At 36.3% G+C, this 23,576-nt stretch overlaps 1 protein-coding gene across 3 annotated transcripts in view; it reads left to right on the top strand.

The window, feature by feature from the left end:
- The window catches only part of Tent2 (terminal nucleotidyltransferase 2), a 50,511-nt gene that overhangs the window by 7,555 nt on the left and 19,380 nt on the right, over window positions 1-23,576 (top strand). Inside the window, exons 3-9 of one of the 3 annotated variants that reach the window (XM_090331710.1) lie at window positions 1,399-1,569; window positions 1,762-1,851; window positions 6,676-6,910; window positions 16,292-16,406; window positions 16,493-16,584; window positions 18,780-18,846; window positions 20,926-20,995. In XM_090331710.1, coding sequence (XP_090187836.1) covers window positions 1,436-1,569; window positions 1,762-1,851; window positions 6,676-6,910; window positions 16,292-16,406; window positions 16,493-16,584; window positions 18,780-18,846; window positions 20,926-20,995 — 803 coding nt within the window. In that variant the 5' untranslated portion in view covers window positions 1,399-1,435. Of the gene's footprint in view, window positions 1-1,398; window positions 1,570-1,761; window positions 1,852-6,672; window positions 6,911-16,291; window positions 16,407-16,492; window positions 16,585-17,291; window positions 17,330-18,779; window positions 18,847-20,925; window positions 20,996-23,576 lie in introns of those variants that run through there. The other 2 variants (XM_090331709.1, XM_090331711.1) reach the window with 2 other exon arrangements.

The following is a 23,576-nucleotide window of genomic DNA, read 5'->3' as shown; positions in this document are numbered from 1 at the left end:
ATATATATGGGACTGCGGAATTAAACCTGGGTCTTCGTGCATGCTAGGCAAGCGCTGTACCACTAGGCTAAACTCTTGGCCCATACCTTATTTTTAAAGCAGAAACTTTTGTGTAGCTTAGGCTGGCCTCTGCTTGAAGGCTAGGTAATGTGTACCATCAAACTCAGCCCAGTTAATTTTGTATTTGGCCATCTTCCAACTTAGAGCTGTTAATTTCTTTTTGCCATTTCTTTCTTTTCTTTCTTGGAATTGACTCTGTTTTTGCCCTTCATTGGGATCTATTTCTTACATCTCAGGTGTTTCCTTTCCCTTTTCACTGTCCCCTCTCTTTTCCTCCATCTCCTTTTTATCCCTTCTGTTTTCTCCTTTCCTTTTTCTTTTTCCCTCCCTTTTATTTTTCCTCTCCCTTTCAATCCTCTTCCATTCTTTTTTTCTTTCTTATTCTTTTCTTCCTCCTCTCCTAGTATTTAGTTATGTAGCCCAGACTAGCTGCAAACTCATTATCTTCCTGCCTCAGTCTCCCCAGACTGGAATTTAGAGGTAAACCACCATGCCTAGCTTCCTTATTCCATTTACCCACATACCTAAAAATGTGCTTATATTGATAACATAGCTGAGAATAATATTTTAATTTGAGAACATTTTTCTAAGAACTTTGAAAGAATCATGTTTTGTGGCTTTTACTGTTACTGTTGTGAAGGTTAAATGCTTTTATTGATTCTCAAAACATTTCCCTCCCTCCTCTGGAATGTATTTTTTTTGGCAAGTAAGTATATAGGTAGTATTGTGAATTGAACTCAGCGCTTGTGCTTCCTGGTCAGGTCCTCTACCATTTGAGCCATTTCCTCTATTCTTCTGGAATATTTTATAAACCTTTTTCTCTTGCTATTCTGAATATTAATGTCATCAGATTGTATGTGAATTAGACAGAGAATACATGTGAAAATCTGGTATTTTATTAAATATCCCTATTGTAATGATTTTTTATTGTTAGGGTATACAATAATAACTTGACTTTTAAAAGATTTGTTGATATGAGGTAAACTTAGGATTAATTCATCAGAAACTAGAAACATTTAAATAGGATTAATTTAGATTCAGAATTCAGTAATATTTTGTTTTATTTTGCTTTGGGGAGGATAACCTCCAGTAGAATTACAGAGAATTATTTAAACTTTCTTATTTTTTGCAGTACTAGGGATTGAACTCAGGGCTTTGAGTTTGCTAGGGAAGCACTTTACCACTTAAGTCATATCTCTTAGTTCTAAACTTCTAAAAATAACGTTTTAGATGAAACTAGTACCTTAATAACCACTTGGTTTAAATAACAGATAACAATTATTAAAGAGTTCAGTGTCTAAGTTTAATAATTTGGTATTGTTTTTCAAATTATTATAGGTAGAAGAATACATGTTCACTTTCAGTAAACAAGAGCATGTTCCCAAACTCAATTTTGGGTCGTCCACCCTTCACTCCAAACCATCAACAGCATAACTTCTTTGCCCTGTCACCAACTCTTTATTCACCTCAGCAGCTTATAGATGCACAATTCAACTTTCAAAATGCAGAGTAAGTATGCCACTATGTTGGCCCATGTAATTTAATTATGTTTTTATTTGACACAAGCCCATTTTGTGTAAAGTATTTAAAGATAGAGAAAATGTTACTTTCTTTTCTCCAATGAAGCGTTTAGTTTTCTGAGATTGTTTATTGCTTTTAACAAAAATGCATATAGTATTACTTTTCTCTGTGTTTTGGTAGTTTGTCAAGAGCTGTGTCCTTACAGCAGCTGACGTATGGAAATGTCAGTCCAATACAGACCTCAGCGTCCCCATTATTTCGAGGAAGGAAGTAAGTATCTTTTCCTTATTTGGAAAGAAAAAAACATTTATTTTTTATTATAAAGGTGATGTACAGAGGGATCACAGTTACATAAGCAATGAGTATGTTTCTCTCTGAATTCTCCCAGGTTTTCTCCCCCATCTCTACCCAATTCATTTTCATAGTTTCTAGTGAGTATCTACTGCATTTGTTTACCCTTGGTCTTCCATTTTTTTGTTTTTCCCCCTTACCCTCCCAGAAAAATTTTCGGTTTTAAGAACTATAACAGTTGTATGAAATTTTATGAATATTTTCTCTAGAATTTGTTTTCTAGGGTCTGTGCCATCGTATTAGTTTAAGAATTTCAAAATTTCTGTGTGTTTAAAAATATTTAGGGATTTTTTTCATTGATTTTTTTTTTTTTTGAGTTTTAGATAGAATAAAACTTTCTTCACAAAATTATTATTTAGAGCCTGGCGCAGTGGCTCACACCTGTAATCCTAGCTACTCAGGAGGCGAGATCTGAGGATCAAGGTTCAAAGCCAGCCCAGGTACAAAAGGACCTGAGACTCTTGTCTCCAATTAACCTCTCAAAAATGGGGAGTGGGGCTTGGTTCTTGGTCCCTTGAGCTCAGGGACAACGCCCAGGCCCAGAGGTAGGACGGTAGCCTTGAGCTGAAGAGCTCAGGGACAGTGCCCAGGCCGAGTTTAAGCCTCTTGCCTCTGGGTTAAAACTCAGGACCTTTCACTTTTACTTGGAGTGTTCTTGTTTATGGCTGGAGCTCTACTATTTGAGTCATGTTTTCAGTCTGTCATTTTGCTGGATAATTGAAGATGGAATTTCTGTGGACTTTTCTACTTGGGTTTGCTTCAAACCATATTTCTTTAGACTTCCTGCCTCCTGTTATCCTAGGATTTCACAGATGTGAGCCACTACAGCTGGCAGAAAAATTACTTTTGAGATTTAGTCATATCATAGTATATTTATTTACTAGGATTAGCATGAAACAAAGTACTACTAACTGGTGTTGGGTAGCATAAACAACAAAACCTTATTTTTCTCAGTTCTAGAGGTTTGAAGTACTGGTCATTTTATCAGTCAGGTTGATGGATTTTGAAGCTTCCCTCTTTGTAAATGACTTATTATTTTCTTATGTTCATCCCTTTGTGTTTTTTATGTCCTGATCTCTTTAAAGGACATCAGTCCTTGTAGATAACAGCACATCTTAAGAAATCCATTAAACTTGTCTTTTTTAAAATATATTTTTATTGTAATTAATAGAAGGGTTACATTATATTCACCAGATAGAAGGTGCATTACTTCACAAATATTGATACCCTTTATCATGTCTTGGTTCCCATTTCCCTACTCCCACCCCTCATCTTGTTCCCCTCCATCCTATTTCAAATAACCAAATAAGCATATATACAATATATCAGATAACATGGTGAAATACAATATGAGATAACCAAGGGATAGCAAAAGAGATGAGAGATAACATAGTACATTAAGGACAACAATCACTCTTTTGTTTCTATATCCTGGAGGTGCTTTCATGTAGCCTCATCCTATATGGCCTTATGTATCTAGGTTTTGCTCTATTGTAAATATCTGCTAGGAGACCCCCAAGGTTTCTACTGATACGACAAATGAGGGAAACCATTGAGCCTGTGTTCCTTTGAATCTGGCTTATTTCATTTAATATGATTTTTTCTAAGTCTTTCCATTTTTTTACAAATGGGGCAATGTCGTTCTTTCTGACAGCAGCATAGAATTCCACTTGTCTTTTTAAAGAACTTATGTCACGGTGTTGTAACATTCATAGATACCAAGGCTTTAAGATTATAATACCCAAGTTTTAGAAGGAGATTCAGTTTAGCTTATGACATTCTCTTGTGTGTAAACTTTTTTTTTTTAAGCCAGCCATGGGGCTTGAACTCAGGACCTGGGCACTGTCCTTGGACAGTTTTTGCCCAAGGCTAGTGCTCTGCCACTTGAGTCACAGAGTTACTGCCAGCTTTTTCTGTGTATGTGGTTCTAGGAACTTGAACCCAGGGCTTCAAATATGCTAGGCGAGCATGCTACCACTAGGCCACACTCCTGGTCTTTTGTTTTACCTAAACTTCATATAGGGTTAAGTTTCTATGAAAACAAGTACTATTTTAGTGACAATTTCTGCATGATGTAAAGCTCTAGTTACGCTAGAAGCCAATTTTAACTTATCTAATGAAAAGAATTCATGTATCACAAGAAAATACAATAGAACTTGAGAGATATACAGTAAAATAACATTTGACAGTATTTAAAAGAGTACTATTTAAAAAATAAACATTCTTTAAGAATAAGAAGAATTAGTTGTCATTTACAGTATAGTAGGCATTAATCTAAAGACTTTATAAGTAATGATTTGGTTAAGCTTCATGAAAAGGTGATAATGTTAAGTAACCCTTTTCTGTAGAGGAGAAAGCTGAAACACAGCTGGGTGGGTGGTTCACACTTATAATCCTAGCTACTCAGGAGGCTGAGATCTGAGGAACAAGATTCAAAGCCAGCCTGGGCACAAAAGGACCTGAGACTTTTATCTCCAGTTAACCTCTAGAAAAAGGGAAGTGGAGCTTGGCTCAAGGGTAGGGAGGTAGCCTTGAGCTGGGAAGCTCAGGGACAACATCCAAGCCCAGAGGTATGGTGGTAGCCTTGAACTGAAGAGCTTAGGGACAATGCCTAGGTGGAGTTCAAGCCCTATGACCCGCCAAAAAAAAAAAAAAAAAAAAGTTAATTATTCAGTATAAGTAGCACAGGCACTTCTCAAATGCAGGCTTACAATAAGCACCGCAAGTTCTGAAAGTACTAACTTCATACATATTTTTATTTTTTGGAAATTACTTTGATATCCAATTTGTGAATCAGTGAAAATAAGTTCTATTAGTTGATGCTATATATATATCTTTAAAACTAAAATTGGTATTGTCAGAATATATTCAGTATAGATAACTCTAAATTACTTTTAGGTGTAGAAATATTAATATACTTGTTTGGTACTGTAAATTTTTCCCTATGAATAGGAGTTTCAGTTACTCTGTGTATCTGTAATGAAGAGGGGAGCTGGGGCCAGGCGTTTGGCTTAGTGGTAGAGTGTTGCCTAGCATTCATGAAAACCCCTGTTGTATTCCTGGGCACCACATACACAGAAAAAGCTGGAAGTGGTGCTGTGGCTCAAATGGTAGAGCACTAACTTTGAGGAAAGCCTAAGGACAGTGTTCAGACCCTGACTGGCCAAAAAAAAAGAGAGGAGCTGGCAAGATCTCAAAGAAACACTATCATATTAAAAACTCTCAAGGGGTCAGGACTCAGAATTCTAGACCTTCAAAGAAATTTAACTCTTTACTGTGGCATAATTTGCTGCCTTTGAACAATTTGGAATAATAATAAAAATTTACCTTATCAAATATTATTTTCTTCTTCCTCTGCCTGTTTCTCCTTTTTTTTTCTTCCTTCTCCTCTTCTTTGGTTTAATGATTAATTATAAGAGTCACAGGCTGGCTTGAAACAGGGATCTGCAGATTTCAGCCACTTGAGTAGCTAGGAGTACAGATGTGAGCCACTGGTGTCCTGCCAACAAGCTTTTTTTTACGTATAGCAATCATGTTAAAATTTGGATATGTGGTTCTCTGTGATTCCACAAGTTTTCCTGCAAAGTTTTCATTGTTGAAATCAAACATTGGAGTAGGCAGCAGGACTGACTTCAGTACATTCATGAAGATTTTTATCTACATAGAGTTTCACAATTTACTTTTTTCTTTTGCCACTCTTGGGCTTGAGCTCAGGGCCTGAGCACTATCCTTGAGTTTCCTCAAGGCTAGAGCTCTACCACTTGAGCCATAGCACCATTTCTGGCTTTTTTTTTTTTTTTTTGCTATGTATGTGGTTCTGAGGAATTATTCATGCATGCTAGGCAAACACTCTACCACTAGGCCAAACTCCCAGTCCTCTGTTTTTTTTTTTTTGGCCAGTCCAGAGGGTTGAACTCAGGGACTGAACACTGTCCGTGGCTGTCTCAAGGCCAGGATTCTACCACTTGAACCACAGCACCACTTATGGCTTTTTTTATGTATGAGGTACCGAGGAATCCAACCCAGGTTTTTGTGCATGCTAGGCAGGCAAGCACTCTACCACTAGGCCAAACTCTTGGCCTCTATTTATTTTTTACTATTTGTTTTTTAAAGTATTGATAGCCTTTTTATTTCTGATGAAAATGGATATATGTATATATATATATATATATATATATATATACATTTTTTTTTTTTTTTTGGTCAGTCCTGGGCTTGAGCTCAGGGCCTGAACGCTGTCCTTGAACTTTCTCAAGGCTAGAGCTCTACCACTTGAGCCTCAGCACCACTTCCAGCATTTTTGTATGTATGTGGTACCAAGGAATCGAACCCGGGTCTTCGTGCATGCTAGGCAAGGACTTTAACCACTAGGCCAAACTCCTGGCCCCTTTCTTTTTTCCCAGTCCTGGTCTGTGAACTCAGGGCCTGAACACAGTCCTTGGGCTTTCTCAAGGCTAGAGCTCTACCACTTGAGCCACAGCACCACTTCCAGCTTCTATCTATGTATGTGGTACCAAGGAATTGAACTTGGGTCTTCATACATGCTAGGCAAGCACTCTCCTATTAGGCCAAACTCCCTGAAAATGGATATTTTACAATTCATTATGGAACTAATTGGAATTAACCCTAGCCTTACTAGAAGAAATATAATGTCATGTGATACGATATTTATGTCTTTTTAATTGTGTTTTTTTGCTAAAGTTTTATCTTTAATCACTAAGGTACATTCTTTGTTTTCAGGAGATTAAGCGATGAAAAAGGCCTTCCTCTTGATGGTAAACGGCAACGTTTCCATTCACCCCACCAAGACCCAGCCATCATTAACCATATAGTGCCTTTGTCCGCTGAACGAAGATTCTCAATGCCACCCTTGTTTCACACACATTATGTACCAGATATAGTCAGATGTGTTCCACCTTTTCGAGAAATACCACTTTTAGAACCTAGAGAAATCCCTCTGCCTGAGGCTAAAGATAAGGTAATAATAATGCAAATTTACTTTTACCTTTTAGAAGTTCAGTATAAAGAATGTATTAAATGATGAGGAATATCTAATGTCTTGTATCAAGAACAATGTGCCTTTTATGCACTGTTTGCCATATTGTTTAACTTGATATTCTATTCAGGTATTTTTTTTTTTTAATAATTTTTGGTAGTGACTTTATGTAAGTAAAACTATTGGCTTTTACCTTACTTATAAAAATTTGGCATTAGAACCCCAAATATTTAATTTCTTAGTTTAGAGTACTCATTGATTTTTATTACAAAAAGTGTTTTCATAAAGTTAAGCATTTTACTTTTGTACTATTAATGTAAAAAGGGTAGCAAATTATCAGATTTAGCAAAAAAAAAATACTGTCAGTAGCCAGATGTGGAGACTTCTACCTGTAATATTAGCTGGTCAGATTTGAGATCACATTTCAACTAATGAGCTAGGTATGGTAATAGGAACATGTCCTCCTACCAATGAGGAAGCATAAGTGTGCGAGAGGACTTATAATGTAAATATGCTACATTCTGTGGGATTGTTTGTAGTTTACACTTGCTTGTATTCAAAGTTGTCCCACTCATATTTGAGAAATAGGACATTTGTAAGCAAGAAGAAGGAGCCAGAAGAAAGATTAATAACTATATTTTGGTTATCTTTGAGGTCTTAGCACCCAGAAGAATATAGCAAATATGAAGGAAGTGGTGGGTCAGAAAAGCAATATCTGCTTCATTCTTAATTGTATTGCTTTTTATTCCTCTCTTCTTTTATTCTTGAGGTATACTTGTACCATAAAATGTACTCTTTCTTTTCTCTCTTTTGTTGCCTGTTTTTTTGTCCAGTTTTTAATTGGGTTATTTGTGTTTTTACTGCTGAGTTTTAAGGATTATTTATGTATTCTAAAACATAATGACTTGCAACATTTCTATGATTTGTTTCTTTATCTTTCTTGTTAATGTCCTTTGAAGCATAAAATCTGTTCATTTTTATAGAGTCCAATGCACTGGTTATTTTTCAGTGGCTTGTGCTATTCGTGTTGACTCTAAGTGTCAGATTTTCAGTTCAGGGTTATGACCATCAATGCCTATGTGTTCTAAGATTTTTATAATTTTAGTTCTTACATTTAGCATGCTGGTTCATTTTCAGTTAATTTCTATATATGATAGCAAGTAGGAGTCCACTTTAATTCTCTTGGTGTCAGTCTAGTGTCCCAACATAAGTTGTTGAAAAGACTGTTTTCCTTCTCAGCAATTCTTTCTTTATGATGAAATAGGAACACCTAGGGGAAAAAGGAAAATAAAATGATGAATAGACAATGAAAGCTCTATTTTGTATATATTTGTTTGAACCTAACTCTTGTAACTAAACAGATGATCCACAATTAAGCAAGTGCTTTGTAGAGAGTAATACAGTTATTTCTGTTTTGTTTTTTTCTTTTTTTGTCTTGGTACTTAAACTCAGTGCTTGGGTACTGTGCCTGGGTTGGCTTTGAACCACAATCCTCAGATTTCAGCCTCCTGGGTAGCTAAAATTACAGGTGTTAGCCACCGTGCCCGACTTCCCTGAGCTTTTTTTCTTTTCTTTCTTTTTTTTTGGTTGGTCGGTTGGTCGGTCATGGGGTTTGAACTCTGGGCCTGGGCGATGTCCCTGAGCTCTTCAGCTCAAGGCTACCACCCAACCTCTGGGCCTGGGCATTGTCGTTGAGCTCTTCAACTCAAGGCTACCGCCCTCCCCTTTGAGCTGCAGGTCCACTTCCAATTTTTAATTGGAAATAAGAATCTCACAGGCTTTAGTGCTCCGGCTGGCTTTGAACCTGGCCTTGAACTGCTGGGCTTTGAACCACAGTCCTCAGATCTCAGCCTCTTGAGTAGCTATAATTATAGGCATGAACCATGGCACCTGGCTTCCCTGAACTTTTGCTCAAGGCTAGTACTCTACCATTTTGAGCCAGAGTGCTACTTCTAACACTTATAATTATAAACATAACTATTAATTAGTTTTGCATATGCAGTAGACAGATGTTGAGTTTCAGTAAATTTAATAACATCAAGTTAGTATAAATCATTTAGTGAAATATGATGTCCCATCAGTAAGTTTTTCTTTGTGTTGTATAGAAGAGAGTTGTCCTAAGTCTCATGTTTTTGGATTTAGGCATTTACCTCAGAGGGATAATTAGATTTTGTAATGGAACCATTTCAATTATTTGAGTACTACTTTGAGTACTGAGTACTACTTTCTTCCTGACTAATTGTGGGAGAAAGAAGGCAAACAGTTTTTTTTTAGTGTTCTCTGGATTTGTTCTTTGAGTGAATATTTTTTGTTTTCATTTTATTTTGAGACAGGGTCTTGCCATATATCCCAGCCTGGCCTCCACTGTGATCCTTCTGCTTCCACTTTTTAGTGCTGGGATTACAGGTGTGTACCACGATGGCTGGGTTAAGTGAACACTTTTTCAGGAAAACTAATGATTATTGATGTCTCTACTCTTTATTCATTCTCCTTGTTATATCACTTAGTCATTTCAGTAACCCCATGACATGGATATTATTCCTAATTTTATCGAAGCTAAAAAAAATTACATACCTTAATCAAGGTCACAGCTGGTTAAGTGTCAAGACCAAGGTTTGGCTCTGTCTCTAAAAGTACGAAAAGAAGGAACTTAACATGCTTTTAACTAAGGATAGGGAGATCGTGTTCTTTAAATTGACTGTAATGCCTGGTCATCTGTAACACCAATCACTAATATTTATTGAATGGCTATGTTTACCAGCAATGTGCCCATCATTTTGCATCAGTTACCTTTGTTTTCCCCTGTAAATAAAGGAATAAAGGGTTTATGTTAGATAAAATGAGGGCAATGGTTTGGGATCTTGGATGCTCAATGGAATATCATTGAAGATTTTTGAGTAGAAAAAAATAACACAGGTATATTTTTAGGGGTTTAGTTTTTACAGCACAGTAGAGTTTAGTTTTGAATGAGGTGACCTGGACAATGTATAATTGCATTGAAAGCAACTGGATGAGTGGTGCTGAACAGGTGTGGCAGATGGTAGTTGAAATGATGGGACAGAGTACCTAGGGAAAATGGGTGGATTAGGGGAAATATGGAAAGAGAGCTATGAGTGGCTCTAGTGATTTATTTCTAGTCTACCAACAAAGTTCAGGACCCACGGTTTGGAAGTGTATAAATTAAGTAATAATTAGATAATTCAGAACAGTGGAAAAATATGCTATAATAATTGTGGTCTAAGAAACCTTAAGTTCTACAAATATCCTGCTAAACATATAGGATCGATGAGGATTAGTGTTATAGCAGACTATTCAAAAATAATTTTGAGTTGGAAAAGTAATTTTGTAGGTCAAAATACTGTCAAGAATAATTGAGCTGGGTGTCGTGATTCACATTTGTATTTGTAGCTATTTAGGAGGCTGTGATCTGAGGATTGAGATTGAAGCAGCTGGAGCAGACAAGTCTGTGAAGCTTTAAATCTCCAATTATCAAGCAAAAGTTAGAAGAGAAAGTGTGACTCCAGTGGTAAAATGATAGCCTTGATTTTTAAGCTATGAGAGCAAGAGGCCTTGAGTTCAAGCCCCATACTAACACACACACATACCACATGCCCTAACCAAACAAAAAATAATAATTGATATTTTGGAAAATTGCTTACAACCCCAACCAAACAAAATAACAATAATAGATACCTTTTAAATACCTTAGAAAATTGCTTAGGCAGATCAGACAGACAGCTTAGCATGGGTTACATGCTCTTAAGTATTCACATCAGTTAGAATGTGGACCACTGAGTAGAAGCTACTGCTAAGGCAGAAGAGAAAGAAATAGACTTAACAGCTGTGTGAGGCCTAGGGATGTGTTTTCTTGAGCAGTAATCTTGGATGTAAGTGCTTATGTTGAACTATAAGGACTTGCTTACAGAATGCCCAATGTTATTTTATTTATTGTGAAGATTATAGTTTTGCAGTTTCTATATGTATAAATTACATACAAACCCACTTCATCATTACATTAATATTCTATACTGAAATTTAGAAATAAAGTCAAGGCCATAGATGTTTTTTGTTTGTTTTTGTTTTTTCCCAGCTTAAGACCTTGTACTTTCTAGGCAAGTATTCTATCACTTGAACCATACCTTCAGCCTTTTTGTGATTAACTGTGTTTTAGGTAGAGTCTTTTGCTTTCTGCCCAGATTGTTCTTGAACTGTAATCTTCTTACTTAGGTCTTCCTATTAGGTGAATGACAGGCTTTACTATCATACCTGATTTGTTGGTTATCTTTGAGTATGCTAACTTTTCATTTTGGCCAACCTTAAACTTTGGTACTGTCATCTCTGCCTCTGAGTAGTTGGGATTATAGATGTGTACACCATTCCCAGGCATCCATTTCTTTGTTTTAGTATCAACAGATACTGTTATAAGTACTGAGCATGGGAAATATAATGTTGTGCTAAATATATACATAGTCCCTTTATCAATTATGTACAAGTTAGAGAGAAAGCCATTAAAAATAATCATGCAAGCTGAGGGTCAGTGCTTTACACCTGTAATCCTAGCTGTTCAAGAGGCTAGGATATAAGGATCATGGCTTGGAATGAGCTGGAGCAGGAAAAGTCTGTGACAATCTTATCTGATTAACGAGAAAAAGCCTGAACTGGAGCTTTTGTTCAAGTGGTAGAGTGCTCGCTTTGAGCAAGAAAGTTCAGGGACAGTGTCCAAGTCCTGAGTTCAAACCGCAGGACCAACACCTCAAAAAAAAAATCATAGAAATTATGATTTTATTTACAGATTTGTTAGTACCATGATGGAAAATTACTGAGTGTTGAAAAAGTACATTTTGGGATCTCAGAGAAAACCTCCTGGAATAGCAGTGTTTAAGCTGATATCTAAAGGATGAGTTATGAGTTAGCTAGTTAAAGAGTGGTGAGAGTGGGGAGAATAAAAAGGAAATAGCCTATTTGAGGGACCTAACCAGACAGAATCATGGAGTATGAGAACAGAAAACAGACCAAGGTGAGACATAGTTTAGGTAAATAATTAGATGGAAAGTGGGTGAAGATGTGTCAGGAAAAGTTGTAGAAAGGGAGAATCATACAAGTCTCCCTTTGTTTTCAGTCTAAAGCAAACTATTCAGTTTTTTTTTATAAGTTATTAAGCAAGAAAGTTAAGATTAATTTGACTGCAGTATGGAAAGCAGATCAAGTTGAGCAGGTGAATGTTAATAGTGCTCTCATAGATTTGAGTTATTGGATCCGGGTTCTATAGACATGGTCAGTCCTAGAAACTTGAACTAATATGTTATGAACTTTTGTCATCAGTTTTTCCTCCAAGTCAGGTGGAAGATCAGCACTGTTTTCTGAGAGTTTCAGGGCTTATAGGTAAGCAAGCTATATAAGTTGTTCTGTTAATGTCACATGTGATTCCTTAGTATGTAAGCTTCTGTTCTCAGCTATAAGGTTTCCTAATTTACTGCCTAATCCCTATATCAATGCCTTGAATTAGGAAGTACTGTTTTTAAGATGAAGAGAAGTGGATAGGTTTAAGCTATATTTGGGGAATTATTCATGGGATCAGATTACAGTGTTTGAGCCTCTGTAATACTGATGGTTTAGGTCTGTTTTCCTTGGTATATGAGGTTGTCCTTTGCATTCTAGGATATTGAGAGTGTTCTTGACCTCTATTCATTAATTAGGTGCCACCAGTCCTTAGTTGTGATAATTATGACAACTAAAAGTGTTTGCAGTCATTTTTATTTGTCATATTGAAGACAGAATTTCCTTGAGTTGAGAATTTATGGATTAAAGATAGAGAAGCTACTGATAATTAAAGTGCCTGGCATCTATCATTCTATGCCTTCTGACATTTCACTGATAAGTGAAACCAAAACATAGATAACAGTTGTCCAAGAAGAGAGCTTGTGTCCAAGATTGACTGAAATAGTTTGAAGAAAGTAAACTGGGAAAATAGAAACTTAAGGGGTATACATAACTTTTTTGGACAATTTGGCTTTTGAAGAGAAGGAGCTAAGAGTGGAATGTTAGGGCAAGGCTTTTTTGAAATTTTAAAAGGGGAGAAACTTCAGCCACTTATAAATATTAATGGTAAAGATTCAATACAGAGGGAGGAATTTGGAAAGAAAAGAGAAATCCTAAATGAAAATTTCTGAAAGGTGAACAAGGAGACAGGGTCTCTTGTCTGTAGGCAGAGTGGCCTTCTGAGAAAAAGCGCTTTGGAGGATAGGAAAGAGGATGGGTGCCTTTACAAAGAGGTTTGTAGATACGCCTGGAAGAAGTTAATGGTGCACCTGTGGATTCTTCCTGTGTTCTCTCTGAATTACTATGTAAGATCATCCTTATGAGTAGAAAAGGATGAAGTAGAATATCAGAAGTTTGGATATAGTAGAGAAGGTAGAAATTCTATTTGCTGAATTTAAGAACTCAAGATTAGCTAGAGAACAGAGTTGTGGAAGCTTGAAACAGTACAGAAGGCCCACTTAAGATTGGTAAACATCTGGAATTTCCAAAAAATATTTAAACTACTTTGAGGATTCATATTTTTGTGTTTTGTGAAACTAGAGAATTGAATTTATGCTAACTTATCTGTAACAGGGTTGCTCTAGTCATTTCTCATTTTCTTTGTTTCTTTTTTTTTTTTTTTTTTTTTTTTTTTTGGTGGCTCATGGGGCTTGAACTTGGCCTGGGTGCTGTCCCTGAGCTCTTCAGCTCAAGGCTACCATCCTACCTTTGAGCCAGGCCCCACTTCTCTTTTCTAGAGGTTAATTGGAGATAAGAGTCTCAGGTCCTTTTGTGTCCAGACTGGCTTTGAACCTTGATCCTCAGATCTCTGCCTCCTGAGTAGCTAGGATTATAGGCGTGAGCCACACTGCACTGGCCTCTCATTTTCTTATAAAAACTTTCAGTGGGACTTGATTATACAGTCTTTCTCAGGCATTACTTCTCCATTTTTTTCTTATATTCTCCCATTCTTGTTTCTCTTTCCATGATTCCATTTCTCTTCCTCTGGTTTAATATGTTATGTGGGATAGATTTTCATGTACCATCTTTTAGATGGGGGTATGTTGGGCTGGCTAGCTTTCTAAATCTGGTTCTTTGACTCTTGAGTTCTATATATTATCTCTCTATGTAGTATTTTCTCTTCTTCCTGCTTTTATGTAGATTAGGATTATTCATTCTCTTCTCTATTGATTTTGGGGGGGGATGAAACAATCTTTCCTGAGGTTATCCTATGAATATAGGGATACTACTGATAGTATCCTTGACCTCTTGATGTCAGCGACAGCATATTGTTACAATAATAAATATTTCCAGACATTGCCACATATTCCTCAGAGGTTAGAGTCATTCTAGATCTTTTCTTTGCCTATAATATTTGCGAGTATTTTAGATTTCTTGTGACAGTTTCTACTTGAAAGGTTGCTTTGTCCTGGAAGTGATACCCTTGTACTGTACTATAAATTATTGCTTATTAAGGTCCCTTCTGAAACTGGATGCTATTCCATGCCAAGTGGCACCCCTCAAGTGGCATTTAGTGTCAGGTCTAGGACTGTTCAGATTTCTTTATCCATTATCCTTCCTATTTCTGTTATGTAGTTCTTTTATTGTATTGATATTGGTATTGGTATTAGCCTTAACTGGTTATGTATAGGCTTTATAAAAGATACCCAGTCAATGTTATTTATTGTCCATATTTTCTTTTTATCTGTTTTCATTCTAGTTGCTTCTTCTTTTCCTTATGGTGTAGGTATTAGGAATATTAAACAATCACGTCTCTTGTTTATAGCCAAGTTTTCTAGTGCCTCAGCCCTTTTATTTTATTTATTTTTAAAATGTTTATTGTTGTAAAGATGAGGTACAGAGAGAGGAGTTATAGTTACATATGTAAGGCCATGAGTACATTTCTTTTTGAACAGTGTTATTCCTCCCTCATTTTTACCCCCACCATCCTTAGTCTAAATATGGCAAAAGAAAACACTGTGGATGATGGGGTAATACTTTTCTCATGTACTATGGAGAAAGGCTTAGAGATGGATACTGAAAAAAATGGGTGAGGTATACATGAACACAAATACTGAGCTCACCAGAAAGCTTACAGTCAAAAGTATTCATAGACATATTAGCTTTGAGCATGGAAAGAAGGTAGGAGAGGTAAAGATAGAAATTATCTTTCAGAACTGTTAATTTGTACTCTTTGTTAGGAAGGCAAGGAGTATAACATCTGGCTCCTCAATTTTGATATAAGAGCAAAGAAGGTGATTTTTCTAACCTAAAATTAGACTTTTGCAGAAAATATCAAGGAGACTATATTGCTAAGGCATAAAAGAATGGCTAAAAGGGTGCATTTTAGAAGGAAATTAACTATACAGGGAGGGAAATCATACCATTGAGGTGCTGACGGTGAGAGGGAAGGGTAGAGTGAAGGGAATCTTGATCTCTTGTGTGGCCCAAGAGCCATTTATGAGGATAGTGTTACTGGAATGAAGAGCAGGATGTTTTTTGTGAGCGTAGGATCTGTGAATTTACTAAAGTCTGTTTCACCAATATGACTATAAAAGTGAAGTAGTAAACATTTAGGATATGCTACTCACATATGGTTTCTTTTGCATGTTCTTATTTTTGTGACCCCTTAAAAAATAGAAAAAAAAAAGAAAAAAAAAACAAAACGATTTTCACTTCTAAAAATAGACAGTGATGAGGGCCAGGAGTTTACCTAGTGGTAGAGTGCTTGCCTAGCATGCACAAAGACCTGGGTTCGATTCCTCAGTACCACTTACGTAGAAAAAAGCCAGAAATGGTGCAGTGGCTCAAGTGGTAGTAGAGCTCTAGCCTTGAGAAAGCTCAAGGGTAATGCCCACTCCCTGAGTTCACGGCCAAGGACTGGCAAAAAGGAAAAAAAAAAGCAAAAGCAAAAACAAAGCAAAATGATTTTCACTTCTAAAAATAGACAGTGATGAGGCTGGGCATTAGCCAAGTGGCAAAGTGCTTGTCTAGCATGCACAAAGACCTGCATTTGATTTCTCTGTACCACATACAAAGAAAAGCCAGAAGTGGTGCTATGGCTCAAGTGGTCGAGCACTAGCCTTGAGGAAAAAGCCAGGACATGCTCAGGCCCTGAGCTCAAGCACCAGGACTAGCAAAAAATAAAAAAAAAGAAAAGACCATGATGGAGGTTATAGTTTTTTGATCCATAATTTTAAATTATACTTTTATATATTATGTCATGTTAGTATATTTTATGATCACTTTCAGTGATAGTATACTTTGTAAGATTTGTGTATAGTTCGCTTGGTAATTATTTTGAACAAAACTTGCTTTTTTGTGTGTGTGTGTTTTGAATTCAAGTTGAGTCAGCAGATATTGGAGTTATTTGAAACATGTCAGCAGCAAGTAAGTGACTTAAAGAAGAAAGAACTTTGTCGAGCACAGCTGCAGAGAGAAATTCAACTCTTATTTCCACGTATGTTGGCATGTTTCACATATTCTTTATGTCTGAGTATTTCTGTTTTAAATTTTAAATAATCTTATAATTTTCTGTTTCTCTAGAATGCAGACTCTTTTTGGTTGGGTCCTCTTTAAATGGATTTGGTGCCCGGAGCAGTGATGGTGATTTATGCCTAGTGGTTAAAGAAGAACCTGTAAGTATTGGAACATTTATTTTTAGTGCGTTTTTCTGTTGCATTGGTTAAGAACTTTTGCAACTAAGTCATTTAGAAAATTATTTTATTTTTTTGGTGCTTTCTTGTTTATCATGATTTCAGAAAAATCAGGGGTTATATTTTTTTTATTTTATTTATTTATTTATTTATTTGTTTATTTTACCAGTCACGGGGCTTAAACTCAGACCTGAGCACTGTCCTTGGACTTTTCTCAAGACTAGAGCTCTACCACTTGAACCACAGTAGTACTTGCAGCTTTTTTCTATGTATGTGGTACTGAGGAATCGAACCTGGGTCTTTGTGCATGGTAGGCAAGTACTCTACTACTAGGCCAAACTCCCAGCCCTGGGTTATATGTTTTTTTCCTTTAAAACTTGTGCTTGTTGCACATAAGTTTTAACATTCTAATTTTTTTTTTTTTTTTTTTTTTTTTTTTTTGGGCCAGTCCTGGGGCTTGACTCAGGGCTTGAGCACTGTCCTTGGGCTTTCTCAAGGCTAGAGCTCTATCACTTCACAGCACCACTTCTGGCCATTCCTGTGTATGTTGTACCAAGGAATTGAACATGGGACTTCATGTATGCTAGGCAAACATTCTACTACTAGGCTAAACTCCCACCCCTAGCATTCTAATTGTTAAAGTGAGATAGCTTTACTATGTGTTATTAATGTGCTCTATCTTTATTTAGAAATGTCATTGCTTTGGATGCATCAAAGAAGAGCCTGTGTTAGTATTACCTTAATATATTTTGTTTTCATTTGAATTCACAGTGATACTTAAAAATTTTTTAAATTTCTGTTCTTATTTTTGTGCTGGTACCAAAACTCCAACCCTGGGCCAGAATGCTCTGCTTTAGACCTTTTGCTCAAGGTAGTACTCTACCACGTGCACCATAACTCAGCTTCCATCTTTTTTGGTGATTAATTGGAGTCTCATAGATTTTCCTGCCTGGGCTGACTTTGAACCATGATTCTCAAGAGCTAGAATTAGAAGCATGAGCAACTAATGCTTGGCCTTTGCAAGAGTTTTAAGTAGAACGTCCTTAGGTAATTATATTATTAGAGTGTACTCAGGAACATACTAATCCTCTAGTCTTAATAACATGTCTGAGTCATGTTTTTATAGTTAACACCCAAATGGAGGCATCATAGATAAGAATCTATCCTTTGTCAGTTCAGAATCTAGACGAGGAAGAAACATGTTGAGTTAAAACAGCTAAGTAAGATGTATTGGAGATTTAAAAAATGTTACTTGTAGCTACAGCTCATGCCTGTAATCCTAGCTACTCAGAAGGCTGAGATCTGAGGCTTGCAGTTCAAAGCCAGCCTGGGTACTAAAGTCCGTGAGACTCTTACCTCCAATTAACCACCAGAAAACTGGAAGTGGTGCTGTGGCTCCAGGGGTAGGGCTGTAACCTTGAGCTGAAGAGCTCAGGGACAGTGCCCGTGCCCAGAGTTCACACCACCAAACCCCCCAAAAATTTATTAGTTTTTATTATTATAAAGGTGATGTACAAAGAGGTTACAGTTAACATAAGTCAGACAAATAGAACATTTCTTTTTGGGCAGTGTGACTCCTTTGCTGTCTTCCAATTTTTTCCTCCCTGTCTTTGCCCACAAGTTTTGTATAGTTCATTTCCAGTTCATATCTTGTAAGTACCAATGCTGGGTTTGTTTACCCTCCAAGATACATTTTTGTACATTATACTGAAGGAGAAAATGGCATGGCTGTTTTTTTTCCTTCCATTTTTCAGAAGTTATCTTTGTCTATGTTACCCACAAGATAAAACTCTCAGTTTTTTATCCAGGTAAAATGTAGAGACATTAATCAGTTATTCAAATTCCAAAATCAAGCATCTTCTCAGGGAAAAAATGATCAACTTAGTTTTTTTCAGAATTGGAGCTATAACTCAAAGAATTCGTCAGAATTCATCAGAAGTTGTTTAAAAATCATGCTATAAGTTTAAAAGCAAAGATGAATTTAGAAGGGTAGATGTGAAAGCACTGTTTGGCTTTCTATAATGTGTATATTTTGAAAAATAGCTAAAAAGAAAACAAGGTGCCTCCTGTGTTTTTCTAGTTGAGTTACATTCAGAAGATGAAATAGTAACCTAAGAAAAATGAGAGTGCATACTTTTTTACTTTCCAGTGTTCTTTGTTGTTTTTTATTCCTTCAGGTAAATCAGAAGACTGAAGCACGTCATATACTTACCTTAGTCCATAAGCACTTCTGTACAAGACTTTGTAAGTCAAATTTTTATTTCATTTGACATAAGTATTTACCTTAAAATAATGTATTTTACTTCATTTTTCTGGTCAAGATAAAATGTGGATTTTTTTTCTTCCAGTTAAATTCCTTTCATTTAATTAATTAGCTAATTAATTTTTTCTAAAACATAGATGCCTGTGACAATAACCTATACTGACCTAGAAGTTGTACTCCAGCCCAGGCTGGCCTTGAGATCCCTTTGTTGCTTCAGCTTCCTCAGAGTGCTGGGATTACTGCCATGAACTGTTGTTTGCTTGCTTTTGGTACTGTACTGAAACTTGAACACAGGGTTTCAAGTTCTTGCTTAACTTTTTCATCTGGAGTTTCTTCTCATAACCAGCTTTTTACAGGTTAACCAAATGGAGTCTTTCTATTTGTCTGCCTCAGCTGGCTTCAAGCTTCCATACCCAGATCTCAGCTTCCTGAGTAGGATTATAGATGTGAGCCATTACTACCTGCTTCCTTTTGACTTTTGATTAAAATGTGGGAACATTTATCTAAGAAAGTTTTATTGAGTTTACTTGCAAACTATCCCACGTTATGTATTAAAGGATTTAAAGATAGGTAAACCAGTTCTTTTTCTCAAAAAGTTACATAGCTCATTAGGGAAATTAAAGTATGAATAAATAGCTGTAATGCATGGTGTGTGCATAGCTAAATGATAAATATCTTGTAGATTTTCTTCTTAGCAAGATATTTTAGATATTAAAAGTTATGAACACCAAACCTGAAGGTATTACTCCCACAGAAAGTAAAGTTAACTTGGACCACTTTATTGTAATATAAAATCATTAAAAAATAAGTTAGCTTTTCTATGGTGCTAAGATTTGAACTGGGATTTTGTGTTTACTAGGTATCCACTCATGTGTTCTACCACTTAATACGGGTACCCAATCCTTTGGGCTTTTTGTTGGTGGTGGTAGTTATGAGGCTTGAAAACTGGGCCTGTGTGCTGTCCCTGAGCTCTTCAGCTCAAGGCTAGTGCTCTACCATTTTGAGCCACAGCGCCACTTCCAGTTTTCTGGTGGTTAAATGGAACTAAGAATCTCATGAATTTGTGCCTGGGCTGGCTTTTAACTGTGATACTCAGATCTCAGCCTCCTGAGTAGCTAGGATTACAGGCGTGAGCCACCAGCGCCCTGCCCCTTTGGGCTTTTAATAATGTTTTTGGATAAGATCTCTTTCCATAGTCCTTTTACCCACACCTCCTGTGTAGCACGAATGTACAGGCACATACCACTGTATCCAGTTTATTATTTGAATTGGGTTCTTGCAAAGGCTGCCGTGAACTTTGATCCTTCCCCTTCCCATCCCTGCTTCCTAAGTAGTTGGGATCAAAGAATGTAGCACCACTTCCGGCTGCTTTTTTTTCTTTACTGAGTTGACTTGAAACATGCTTTAATCTATATATAAATTATCTCATAACTATTTTAAGCTTCCCTTTTTTTTTTGGCCAGTCCCGGTGCTTGAACTTGGGACCTGAACACTGTCCTTGGGCTTTCTCAAGGCTAGCACTCTACCACTTGAGCCATACGTCATTTCTTGTCTTTTTTATGTATGTGGTACAGAAGAATTGAGCCCAGGGCTTTGTGCATGCTAGGCAATAGGCAAGTACTCTACCACTAGACCATGCTCTGGTCCCCACAAACTGTTTTTTGGGGAAAAAAATAATATATATTTTCTCTCTTGTTGAGGCCATGATTGATATGTTGTTGCCTTACCATACTAAAAGCATTTCTACATGTAAACTTTGTAACTGTCATTTATATGTCTGTAACTTGTTAGTGTGTGCTGTACTTGAATTTACCTCCTGCTGTTAGCTTTTTTTTACCCTTGTAGGTACTATTTGAAATTAGGTGACATTTCTTAAAATAAATAACATTAGATTCTTCGCTCTTATACAGATTTGATAATGTCTTTTATTTCTGTACTGTATTTCTCAAAGACAATATTTTATTAGGTTATTTTAGCTTATGGAAATGGTATTTTAAATGTTGATTAGAACATTGTGAATTTGAGAAACATTGGTAGATACAGTATCTCTTATCATTCAGGTGGCTATATTGAGAGACCTCAGCTGATAAGAGCAAAAGTGCCAATTGTGAAATTCAGGGATAAAGTCAGGTAAGTAACTTTTTTTTCAGTTGTTATAGATCATTTTTAGTTATTCATCTAATATGGATAGAAATGTATGTTGTACCACAAAAGCTTAGGCTGTAGAAATTACTTAGTCTTTAGAATAAATTTTTTTTTCTTTGCCAGTTCTGGGCTTGAGCTCAGGGCCTAAGCACTGCCCTTGAACTTTCCTCAAGGCCAGAGCTCTACTACTTGAGCCACAGCACCACTTCCAGTTTGTTCGTTTGTTTTTCTTCTATATATGTCGTACTGAGGAATCAAACCCAGGTCTTCATGCATGCTAGGCAAGTACACTACCACAAGGCCAAACTCCTGGCCCTGGAATAATTTTTTTTAAATAGTCTGAACTGCTTTCCTGATGCTCAAGTTGACTTAATCTATTTGATAAATGAGTGCTTGAATTAATCCAATTTTAAAAATGTACATATTTGTACTTTGATTGAATTTTTTTTTTTCCAGTCCCAGGGCTTGAACTCAATGCCTGAGCACTGTCCCTGGGCTTTCTCTAGAAAGGCTAGAGCTCTACCACTTGATCCACAGCACTGTTTTTGGCTTTTTCTATGTATGTGTTACTGAGGAATGGAATCCGGGTCTTCATGCATGCTAGGTGAAGACCAAGCACTCCTCCACCAGACCAACCTCCTGGCGCTGTACTTCGATTTTTTTTTTTTTTCACGAAAAGCCACTTTATTTTAAAATATGACAGATTCCAGGGTTATAATATTCCATGTACACCTTACCAGCTCTTGTCATGGTTTAAACCCCATGCCTTCCTTTCTCATTCCCCAAAACAACTAATTTAAGTTTGCTTTTTTTGTGGTTGTTGTTTAAGTTGAATTGAGATTGATATGTTTTCACTGGATCTTATCTCTTAACTTCCCGCACTTAAATTATGAAACTTTGGTCTCTACTGTGTACTTGGATTTTTAAATGATAGTTTGCCTTATAGAAGTGTAATTTTTTCTTCAGAAAGATGAAGTTATTATGTATAACTATGTCAATTATATTTTTAAATTATATATAATTAGAATTATATCTTTACTATTCTTATACCAGGAGCAATAGATATATAAAAGAAAAGCTGCAAGATATATTTGGTCCATTTCAAAATACATTTTTTTCTATATATTCTCCTAGCCTAGGGTCTGAGTGTCTTAATGACATTGGATTTAGGACTCTATATAATATCTAGACTTAAAAATGTGGGAGAGTTAGTATCCTAGTACATGAGAAACGATGGCCAAAAGATTGAAAGTTCAAGACCAGCTTGGATTATATAATGAGACTATTTAAAACATGAAACTGCCAGTAAATAGTAAATTGTTTGCTGATTAGTTTCAAAATTGATATCTTTTGATTGTGGTAAAGTAGGTTTTCAGATTTTTCTAGGACTGTTCTACAGGGTAATATTGAAATCAGATATTAAAAACACATGGGCAAGCAAATATATGTTCACAGAATTAAACTTTATTTATTTTTTTTGCCAGTCCTAGGGCTTGAACTCAGGGCCTGACTACTGTCCTTGGGTTTTCTCAAGGCTAGAGGTCTACGACTTGAGCCACAGCACCACTTCTGGCATTTTCTATATATGTGGTACCAAGGAAATTGTATTCCCCATATTGATACCTGTACATTATGTTGGTCAGTTTAGGACCTGCTACAGAATCGTACAAATTTTTGAATATTTTAACACTCCTATTACCAATTGGGTTGGATGAAGTAATATTACCTTCTTGTTTTGGCTTTCATGCTGTGAACAAGTATTTTCTCACAATCTACCAACTTTTTCATATCTTTATGCTTTTTCATTGTTCAGAGTGGCCTTCCAGCATAGTAAGGATAGCTCTCTTACATTGTGTCTATGGACTAGACATGTTTAGATACTCGATTCATATTTTTGGAAACATTTTATTCCCTCTGGTGCCTAGGGCTTGTACTCAGAAAGCTGTATATGTTACCAGTAAGCTATATTACCAGGTATTTGATAAACTTTAATTCTGTAGTAATGGTTTTTGGTGTTGTTTTATATGGAAGAAGTGCAATCTGATTTTAGTGTTAAGATTGAAGCAAGCCTAACTAAAGGTAACTGTTGTTACCTTAAGTTTCCCAAAATACTTGAAATGTTAATACAACTTTTGGTAATATGAAGTGATAATGGAAAGACAGAAAATTTCTTTGGTTCCTTGCAATTAAAAGCTGAAATGATGAATTTCCAATTTTGTAATGAAAGGAATTAAGTATTTCTTTCTTTTTTTGGTACTGGTCTTGGGGCTTTTGAACTGGCTTGTTTTGGTGGTTAATTAGAGGTGATAGTTCGATGGACTTTCCTGGCAGGGCTTACTTTGAACCTCAGATCTCAGCCTCCTGAGTAGCTTGGATTACAGGTGCCAGCCTGGACCAGTGACCAAATTAATAATTTTTGAGGCAGAGTGTTGCTATGTATCTATTATGTAACAGTAGTTGCTTGTGGCATGTATTAGTTTTTTTATTTGCAAGTACATATGTGCAGACAGAGCCTTTATTCCTTAATTTTTCCTCTTATATTTTATTTGGATTTTTATTTTTTTCC

The sequence above is a fragment of the Megascapheus bottae genome, chromosome 4, assembly GCF_031878675.1.
Source record: "Megascapheus bottae isolate mThoBot1 chromosome 4, mThoBot2.hap1, whole genome shotgun sequence".
Lineage (NCBI taxonomy): Eukaryota > Metazoa > Chordata > Mammalia > Rodentia > Geomyidae > Megascapheus > Megascapheus bottae.
Note: the sequence above shows the minus strand (reverse complement) of the source record. Positions and strands in the feature narration are given on the sequence as shown.